Source organism: Seriola dumerili, unplaced genomic scaffold (genome assembly GCF_002260705.1).
Source record: "Seriola dumerili isolate Sdu_G_001 unplaced genomic scaffold, Sdu_1.0 BDQW01000149.1, whole genome shotgun sequence".
Classification (NCBI taxonomy): domain Eukaryota; kingdom Metazoa; phylum Chordata; class Actinopteri; order Carangiformes; family Carangidae; genus Seriola; species Seriola dumerili.
This window is the reverse complement of record NW_019174404.1, coordinates 19,942,851-19,953,492: the sequence shown is the minus strand read 5'-3', so window position 1 is coordinate 19,953,492 and position 10,642 is coordinate 19,942,851. Positions and strand designations below refer to the sequence as shown.

The window sequence follows — 10,642 nt, the reverse complement described above, 5'->3', positions numbered from 1 at the left end:
TTTTTTTCTTTTTCAAAGGACAATCATGGCATCGCCTGATAACCGATATGTCTCGATTATTTTTTCTTCTGCCATTCCAAAAAGAGTGACACGAACAGAAAAGATGCGTTCTCTCCGTTGCCTGTCGTGCCTACGCCGCCTCCTTGCAACAATGACCGCAGCCATCTGTGCGCACGGCTGTGCCAGGTAGCCTAAGACTTGACTTTCAAAGGTGCTAAATATAGACGCAAAAATAATCAGCGCAATTAGTTTGAGGTTTGGTAAATCACATTGCGTGCGCAAAACGATTCTATTTGCATCTACTCCTCCCAATATTTCACGCGTTGTGGCAGGCACACTTATATTGCATATTCATGAAGGCAGAAGCGCAAAATGGATAGCGCGTGTTATTTTGCCCGACTGACAGACGCAATCCTCGGTGCGCCCGGTTGGTAGATCAGCATCAACATGTGTTTGCGCGTGCTGTCACGTTTGCGCACGTTTTTACGCACGCAAAGCTTTAGTAAATCAGGCCCTAAGTTGCCATGTGTTGCGTGGACACTTGTAGGTAAATGTAAGTAGCAGTAGCTAACTATCTAGCATGTTTAATACTTTTTACTTTCTGACCATTAGAGTTTCTGAATTAGATTGTGTCAAGTATCTATGGATGAAAGCTAATGTTAGCTAGTTTCTAACTTTAGCCTTATGTTACAGTTTAGCTAATTAATGTGACATAGTTTCTAATGTTTGCTTTACGTTTTATTTAGCTAACTAATGTTAGCTAGTCCTTTCATTTCCAAAGTTAACTTGATATTACATTGCCCATATAAAATGTCATATATCATCTAATTTTAGAGAAAACTGGTGCTCAATCATGAGCAGTGAGACAATTGAGGATTAGTTCTTGTAGAGTCTTGACATTAATATAGAGTTTATTATTTAATTTTAATAATCTTTAGTGTCTGTGGTGATTTAGTCAGTCTTTTACCTTTTTCATATTGGCTTTTATAATAGAAACCTTCTCTGTTTACACTCAGGAATTCAGGAGTTTTACCTGGTTGGGTAATTGAACAATATTAAAATACATGTGAAGACTAAGTAATTGTACTAGCAGTGGGGGGAAGTAACCAAGCACATTTACTGTAAGTACTGTAGCTAAGTACAATTTGGTACTTGTACTTTACTTAAGTATTTCCATTTTATGCTACTTTATACTTCCACTCCTACATTTCAGAGTAAAAAGTATAGTAAAGTATACTTTTTACTTCACTACATTTATTTGACATCTGTAGTTAAATAAGCAAGATACTGTAAGGACTGTAATACTTCAGTTCACTGAAGCACGTGCCTGCACTGTACTGGGTTCCCTTTTGCCCTGGAGAAAAAGTTGACAACACTGATTGTCATTGTTTACTTCACACTCTGGTACCAAATAAGAATGAATTATGCTTTTAGATTGAAGTTAACTAGAGAAGCATATTTTTGGTAGTTTATTTCACACAAAACAGAAAAAGTTCATCAGCTCTCTGATCACGTGCTTGTGTTTCAGTGTCACACAGCCAACACATCAAACTGTGGAGAACTTCTGAAACCACACTCTGTTCATTTGGTGAGCTTCTCACAGACACGTCTGCCATCCTAATTTCTAACTTCAGTCTGAGCACCAGCAGAAAACCGGCAGAGGAACACTACGGAGGTCAAGACGTGGCGGACAGAGCCGACCAGCAAGAGCATCACGGCTCATCTGCGGCAAGTGCTTGTGTCACTTGATTGACAGGCCTGTAGATCTAACCTTCACCAAACTGTGTCGAGGGCAGCGGCAGCGGGGCTGAAGGGGGTAGCGCTTGTCAGCCTCATTGAGCTTCATTCACTAGATCCTGTAGCGTCACATGCCAGTCTCAGGGAAGGAGATGTTGTTAGTAAGACAGAGAAAGGTTGGATAGTGGCTCGTACAGTCGAATGACCCATAGATTCAATAGTGAAGTCTCGTGTTGTTAGTTTGCAAGTAGCCCACTTGTTTAGATGTTGATTCGCTGACCAAAGAAGATGCGGGCTGTGAAATAAAAGTGATTTTTTTAAGTTGTCATGTTCTTACTTTTAAGATACTGTCACTTTCATTCAATATTTAAGATACTGTACAGTAAAGCATTAGCATATGCATTGGACCAATGTAGCAGAGACGCAGGGAAGTTGACAAGTATTGTTACAGTGAATATTAGGAACTCAGATCCTGGTATTTCCTTTGGGCACATTTCCTGAGACTCCAGAAATATAAGCATGTGTGGTTGTGTGATTGTGTGTCATGATTACTGAAAGACAGACACAGCCTGCAGCTTTATCTTCTGGCTTCTTTTCATGCTAAAGTCGCAGCTTCCATTTAAAGTCTTGATATCCATAAGAAGATATATTTGTGGTTTTAAGAACCAAAAAACATCTTAATATAGTTAAACTTCTCCTCTCTCACACTTCTCTCTGGAGCTCTGGCAAGAACGGGGCATTTTTTGTCAGTCTATGAGCCTCTCTTCTGATTGGCTGACTGTTTTCTGAGTGATAAGATTGTGATTAAAATGCTCCAGTAATTCATAAAAAATTAGCTTAAGGCACTGGTCTCTAATATTAATATCCTTGGGAAGGATGATATATTTGCTTCCTGACATCCAACAATTCAACATCATAAAAAAAGAATAGATGATTAATTATCTGCAATTCTTGGTGAGAAATCCCACAAAGAGTGATTTATTTCTCAGAAAAAATCATTTTAAAATCATGGGAACCTTCTACCCTAACTGACGAGGTAACCAATGAACCAATTAAATACCAGTCGAGTCTTTTTAATCCGTCACACTGAAGGAGATTTATTTGTGAGGACAGTTGACTTTCAGTATTTTCTAAATGTAAATGCTGCATCATTTTTTCCCACCCTCAGCAGTAAATGTTTAATTCTATTTCTAACATGAAATTTATTACATTTTAGCTGTCAACAAGCAAATAAGATATTGGCTATTAGCAAATTTAGCCCTGTTTTGGCATGTTTCAGCTGTGTCATCTGAACTGGGAGACAGGCCAGGGCCAAACCAGTGGGACTGCTTCACCAAAGCCTTATTCCCAAACGCTGGCTGTATTGTAGCCCAGCCCAACTACCAGACAGGAGACATAAACACGCCACAGCTTTAAACATGGAAATCCACCAGGCCTGTGAAATGTTTCAGCTCTGATCTCACTCTTTCCAGCATCTCTGCAGTCCAGGAGTCACCCCGGTGGTGTGCACTGGGGTGGAGGTGGGGTGGGGTGTATCTATCATCTGGTCGAACAAAGATTGCTTTAAATGATACCAGTTTAGGTGCTTGTTACAAAATCCATGTGTCGCTGTGCCGTGCCTTCCAGATGCCCGGTCCATCATTGTCCCTGTTTGTCCCTCTGTGTTCCCAGTGCCCTGTTTACCAGAGGGCACGGCCCTCTCTGCCCGACTGGGGTCAGGGTTAGGGTTTTTGTTTTTTGCCTTATGCCACTGAATCATTCTGCACAACCGACAACCTTCACTCTAACAAAAGGGTTACTTTGAGGTTGAAGGGTGGGGGGTGGGGGTGGGGGCTTTACAGAGGTGCTTAGAAGAGAGAGTGCAATGAGCTCTTTTGAGAGCCGAAGTGATGAGTAATGGAGCAGGCTTGTGAGAACCAGTGTTGGGGGGGCCATTTGTGGTTAAACATGAGCGTGTCGCCACATACCATTGTGCCTTTTCCCATCAGCGAATCCCCCCCCCCTTCCCCTGGTGTCCCGTCTCGGCCAAACACCCCCCACCCCCACCCCCCAGGGCGTAGACAGCACATTCCATCTCTATCAATAGATGAGGAGGGAAGAAGGGATGATTTATCTGTTCATAGAGATAGCCAAAACCAGAGCTGCTGGCTGTGGTGGTGAAGCCACTGATGGGTGATTAAACCAGGCATGTGCTATTCAGCTGACTCTGAGAAGCTATTTGCTATTACTGCCCTCTTTTTTTTTTTTTTGGTTAGTTGTCTGTGAATATAGTTGAAAAAAAAAAAACTAAATTATTTTGTTAACTAATTAGCAGTTAGTATAATGTCAGGGTAACTCACTTAATTGAACTCTTTTAACGTTTTTCCATGTCATCAGTTTCAAATATTCTGCTTTTCAAAAAACATTAAAGGATGCTGTGCAACTAACAAACCGCAATATTTCATGAGCTTATTACATCTAATTTATGATTCTGCCCACATTATTAAGTCTCTTATGATTAATGGCCATAATACAGATGTTGCTCTGAAAGAGCTGACTGAGACACAATTTCACACGGGCAAAAATTCAGTAACTCATTCCTACTAGTTGAAGCTTCAGGCAACAGTACAAGACCTTGAGAAACAGCTGACAAATGCCATAGCACCCCCTACTGTTCACAGTTTATTGAATTGAAAAATGAACCCTCCCATCATTTCAGATTTTCTACCCAGACTGTTCCCATAATCTTCAAAATATAGAATGAAACATTTTAAAACCGTAAAACTTTGATTAATTGTATCATTTTTATATGGAATTAGTGTTTTAATCACCCTCACATGCACTTCTCATTGCAGCCTAAACACATTTTATGATTCTGCTGAATAGGACACATGGCTGTGTGAGTTACACAGTGGAACTATTTACACCACAGGTGAAATTTAATAAAACAGTTATAATTTTGTTCTTCTTTGCAGGGTGCTGGAGACAGCTTTATTGGAGCTCTGGCATTTTACATGGCTCATTATCCCACAATGCCTCTGGAGGAGATGGCCCGCAGAGCCAATCAGGTCGCAGGAGTGAGTGTGCAGGCTGTCGGCACACAAGCGTCTTTCCCCTTCAAGAAGGACCTATCAGCTGAACTGTTCTGAGAGCAGCACATCAGGGAGTAGACTCAAGTTTAAATGGACCAAATCTGGGACGGATCTTATTGAATGTGAACACTGACTTCTGAAATTAGCTGCTTCTGAGAAATCTGAGAAAGAACAATATAATGATACTCATAAGGTCTGTAATTATGTTATTTTAATGGAAAGCTGAACATGACTTTGACTGTCAATATAACTTATATGAATAGTGCCTTAGTGATGACACAGCTATTAACAACACACAAATGTATGTTTTTGTACAACATTTTTTTTTTAAATCTCAAACAGTTTAATAACTGACAAACATCTTCACACTTCAGCTTCTACGGCACATAATTGACATAATTTATTGAATTACCCCAAACAAATCAAGTACATTTACCCAGTTGGAATATTTAAATATTATCAGTGATACATACTGTATAGATCTGCTCAACAGCCTTATAGTATTATTTCATAACCTCACTTTTACACATAAGCAGCAGTTCCTTGTTGAAAGTGGTGGAAATAAAGACTTTATTGAAGCTTGGCTGGGATTTGCATCATGCTGAACTGGAGCAGTGAGGAGAGTAGAGGTCTTCTGATAGATCCAAGGAGAAATCCCCTGAACACACGCCAACCAGCCAATCAGAAGTGTTGACTGACTTGTATACTCCATGACAATACAAATCGTCTGTTCAAACCTTGTAGGTTTATATTGTCCATATATTTTTGAGTATTGTTAAATCGATCTGATCTTCTTCTTCTCAAGGAAAAGGACGTGCTTGTTCACTGCAAAGAGAAAAGGCAGATTTTAAATGTAAATCACAGGGTTTGACAATGCAAAGACGACACATCAAAGAGGCTGGGTAGTCCTGATTTTGTGAACACCAGAAATTTGAGCTTGTAACTGACATGATTTAGAAAGTGAATTGTCCTGGTCCCTTTTTGTAAAGTGATAATTTACTGAAACTGTTGTCAACAATTTACTTAAATTATTACGTCTAAAAAGTTAGTTTAAACACATCAAGTGGAAACTGGGACCAGTCTATTGACAAAATACACATAAGCCCCAAAGCCCCAAATAAGCATTTTTGATTTGACATTGTTTTTAGACATTGTCATAATACACTGCAGCATATCATGGCAATTTAACTGGAACCATATGAGGTTACAACAAACACACACACACACACACATATATATATATATATATATATACACATATATACATATACATATATACATATATACATATACATATATATATGTGTGTGTATATACAGACACACACACACACACAGGCATTACTGTACGTTACTTCACAAAATACCGATTGAATATCCCTATAACCAGCTCATAGCAGTTTCATAATGCTTAAGAACTACATGACAGAAAGAAATTCTGTGTTTTAGTTAAAATGTCTGAATAATGGTCACAGAATAACTATCATATCTGGTTCATAAACAATCTTAATAATGAGTAGTTTTCTCTCTAATAATACAACATAGTATGCAACAGTTTCAAAATAATGCCGTAAAACCGCCCAGCAGTCTGACAGCAGATATTCACCAAGGGTAGTTGTCTTCAGATAAAAGTCAATACTGTATCAGTGTTGCTTGTTTTCTTCCTGTGGGGTTCAATATAGTGATTGAGACTGTCCTTTTAAGTCATTAATAAATTCCATAACAACCTGACCCTACTACACAGTTGCTTATGCTTCCACACTGAAAGGTACAAGTTGCAGTTTAACATGTCCTTCCTGACAGAAAACAAGCTACTACACTGTCTCAGTTAACGTGGGCCTGTCATACATATTTTGCTACAACTGAGTGGGGAAATTATATTGCGTTTATTTGGCCGGTGCTTTTGTCTAAAGGGTCTTAAAAGTGCATCCAGCCACGTAGGGGAAAGAGCTAGAAATTACCTTCCCCAATAATTTAATAACGAAGCACAGAGCATTTAAACAATACGTAATAAAGGACTTCAATGTGTATCTTGTCTCAGCAGAGCAGACTCCGTCCTAAAACAGCTGGTTAGTCTTATCTTACCAATTGGATCATGTTTGCGCAGCACCAGTTTGTCTCTGAGACGGTTCCTCTTGGTGTTGAAGAAGTAACCTGTCCCTGCAGCGCTGACCATCTGCACCAGGATGGTCCTGACGGAAGAAAACAGTGGTGAAGGTGAGAGTGATCGCAACACTGCATGCCGCATTTCGTAACTGTCAATCTGTATCTGTCAGTACAATATATATATACATATATGTACCGTCTTTTACTTACTTTGATTTCGCTTTGGCCACTGGGACATGAGAGAAAACAGGACACGTTTGTCAGTGAGGCAGAATAACACATGATTGCTTAGCAACTTAATGATGTAAGTCATAACAGTGTATTTTCGTCTTGCAGTGAGCGACTTGCTCAAGCTAAATACAAAACAATAGAAGGAACTCAACAGTAGAAACTCAGAACCTTTTACTATAAAAGCGCTACAGAAGTACCGATAATCAATACACAAGTACTTAAGAGGAAAACTGTAGGTAAGCGTGCTAACATACAGAAACAGTTCAGAAAGTTATAGAGCATCTTTAGTAACACTGCTAACACTGGGGAGTTAGCTGACAGCTAGCTAAGTTACGGCCAACGGATTGTTTCATTTAGCTACGTTTGAGACAGCCCTGTGTGGGCATATACCTGACTCTCTGTACAAAGACCTACAATGATTAAAATACTCACAATTTACGGTGGTAAGAAACATTGTGTAGACTCGAAACCACTACAGTATTAAAACATAAGTATCAACCACGGTAAGTCACATTGAGCATTTAGAACGTCCGGTTTAATAACCACTTCCGGGTCTCCTTAAAGGAGCAGTGCACCAAAATACAATATCCATTTTTCACCTTTTCAGAGCAGATGTATTTTTGGCAACACAGAGAAATGCTCATTATTCTCATATTCTCATTCCAAATTAAGGAAGAGTGTACATACCCTGTTTATAAAAATGACTCTGGATAAGCCTTAAGGCTATAAGCTAGTTCAAAGTAAACTGTTTGATCTCATCTCCTTTGAAAGTACATGATTAAAATAACCACAAATGACTAACAAAATGACACTGGCCTAGGAAAGCTGACATACAATAATTAATAAGATAAAAGTGATTTACTGGCAAATAAGAAGTAGACAAAAATCAACTCATGACTGACACATTAAACAATTCTTATGAACACAATCAGACACATGAAATGATCTGGCTTTTGAGTCATGATTAAAGCAAGAAGCAAACTGGAAAATTGTTTCAATGAAATTTCAGGTAAACATTTTTATTGAAATACTTGGTGCAACAAACAAGCCCATTTCCACAGAATGCATTTGTCACTTATTTGTACAGGAAATTCAGGTGTTCTCAGCTGTGACTGAGACGTTGGCTGTTTTTAAAGAGCAGGTGGGCCTCAGCTATGTGCAGGTAATTGCTTTTGTCAGTCAGCATAAAGTAGGCATATGGGTCAGTGGAACTGTCACAACCAGAAGTCCAGGCTGGGATTTCAGTGGACTGCACCATGAACTTGAGGTGTCTTGAAACTGAGGTGAAATAGTCATGAGACCATAGAGATGAGGCTGTGTCTTTTTTCCCCACAGCATCAAGACATCATCACTACATGAATTATAAATATGTTCCACATCACAATATTGCAGGTTGAATTGTATGCAGAGTTGTAAGGTTGACTTGTTCAAGGGCTAAGTTAATTGGCATGGTAATGGAAAGGAGTCTGGAGATTCCATGGTGTCTAATCGTTGAACAGTGCTGGACATCAAACATAAGCATGCAGGAGGCTTGGTTCTGCTACATTATTTATAAATGAGTTTCAAAGTAACCATGGGTGTCTTTGAAGTAGGAGGGAAGACTGAGGATGGATGTCACCCTGTTGGTCTTCTCTTGGATATCTGAGAAGAGGTAGACTGTTGTTGTACGACAAAAACAAGCACAATTTATGGGAAGGACACATGGAGACATTTTTAATCTGGGAAATAATTCAGCAACCTTAAAACCATGATCTGATTGACGCATCATATTCAGCAACATGTTTGTGTTTATCCATCACAATCGCTTTCTCATCAAGGTCAGTACAAGGTCCTGCTCATTCCCAACTGGAATTGTTCTTTTTCACGTACACATGTTTCTCTACATCATTTCCTACCATGTGGATGTACATGTCAACACAGAGTCAGTGTAGATTTTAAATGAACTGAAAATTGCATTTGAAGGAGATTGAAATAGATCTATACAATTCTTTCATCTGATTATCACAAAAGAACAAATAGGGGCAATTTGGACATTGAAACAGTTGATTGGTAAGACAAGGTAAAATCTGATGGAAGAAGCAGACATTTGTTTTAGCTCAGAAAATATGTTCAGTGAGGGTTTCTTTTGTTATACCCAGTTATACCTGGTGAATAGTTTCTTTTATATGATTGGAGTATCTCCTTTTTATATGTTACTCATGTCCTAGAAAACCTCGTCTGCCTCTGGGCACCAAGATCTTCCAGTGCATGTTTGTTGTTCTTCTGCAGTAGTACATTACCAGTTGCCATGAGAGCAAATGAGCTTCTGTTAAGAATTTCTGACCAAGATGGGATTGTCAGACCCAATTGTGGTGGATATGGCCATGTAATAATTTTCCCTCTGATTTCTAACAGAGTGTCTCAAAGCAGGCTTTGTCGATTCTAAAGCTATTTTTGTTTTCCATTCAGTTTCACAGACTTAATCTCATTTCACTTCAACTTAATCAGTTCAGATTGAGTTCCATAAATAAACAAAATAATTGGAGTCATCACAGAAAAAGATCACAATGCACATCATCATCGTGCCCCAGTGAAGCCACTCACATTTCATGAAAAAAGATAGAGGACACTCTGGAATGTCCCAAAACCTGAGCGTGAGCCTGTCAGATGAATGGGTCTGATACTGACAGTCACACTGTGGAAGTCCCCTTCAGCTCCTCAAAGACTAGTAACTTAATAGTCCTTTGTGTGATCACAGTGAAATTCTGGGGCCATGAGACTTTAGCTTGCTCCAGATTGAGAAGTATGTTGTCATTTTGAATGAATACTTAGATAGAGGTTTCCATACATGGGCATGTTCAGAGAATACATAAGCATGATGTAAATAATCATTCACATTTGGGATCATGAACTAAGGTAACATGACGGTACAGACACCATTCAATTACTTTTTTTATAAATTGGTGTTATGATGACAGGTCAAATAATCAATATTTCTGTATTGTTCTGAAATTTTTATCAATACTGTAGTCAACAACAAAGAGAGCGGTTAGGCTATATTGGTACTTACTGGGATTGTTTTGGTTTACTGACATTATAATGGTTTAATATCTTCATGTCTTCTGTATCATTTGTTATAAAGAATTCAGATCATTTATTTATTTATGTAAAAGCCCCGGTGCCACAATGTAAAGATGCTCTATAACAAGTAAAAGTCCTGTGTCAATATATTGACTTACTGTTAATAAAAAGAAAAAATGTACATAAAGTATAAAAGTAAGTGTCACAGTGTCACATTACATTATATATTATGCTACTGGATTATTATTATTGAGGCATTAACACAATGAGCAGTGTTTTAATGTTGTATGTGGTTGTGGTGGAACTAATTTTACCCATTTTACAGTCTGCATATTAATTACGATGAACTGTAATGTACAGTATATGCTCAAAATATTATATATATTTATTTTTTTAAATCTGCAAGGTGACTAATAACTCTAGCTGCCAAATCATGTA

General features: G+C 38.5%; 2 protein-coding genes across 4 annotated transcripts in view; one reads left to right on the top strand and one right to left on the bottom strand.

Moving 5' to 3' along the window:
• Positions 1-5,391, top strand: part of rbks (ribokinase) — a 41,944-nt gene extending 36,553 nt beyond the window's left edge. For all 3 annotated transcript variants that reach the window (XM_022750439.1, XM_022750438.1, XM_022750441.1), the window contains exon 9: positions 4,692-5,391. In XM_022750439.1, the coding sequence (XP_022606160.1) occupies positions 4,692-4,865 (174 nt within the window). In that variant the 3' untranslated portion in view covers positions 4,866-5,391. The remainder of the gene's footprint in view (positions 1-4,691) is intronic.
• mrpl33 (mitochondrial ribosomal protein L33) lies at positions 5,111-7,677 on the bottom strand. Its single transcript, XM_022750442.1, has 4 exons — positions 7,577-7,677; positions 7,124-7,142; positions 6,893-6,999; positions 5,111-5,633 (listed from the first exon to the last, which is right to left on the bottom strand). Exons 1-4 carry the CDS (start codon positions 7,596-7,598, stop codon positions 5,584-5,586), a joined length of 198 nt encoding a protein of 65 aa, XP_022606163.1. The 5' UTR covers positions 7,599-7,677; the 3' UTR covers positions 5,111-5,583.
• Positions 7,678-10,642: the final 2,965 nt, after the last annotated feature.

Bases quoted from the DNA above. Each gene is read 5' to 3' on its own strand.
- mrpl33 (XM_022750442.1), bottom strand. From the start codon at position 7,598: ATGTTTCTTACCACCGTAAATT. The intron at 5,634-6,892 runs GTAAGATAAGAC...TTCTCTTTGCAG, and splicing joins GCGCAAACATGATCCAATTG to TGAACAAGCACGTCCTTTTC.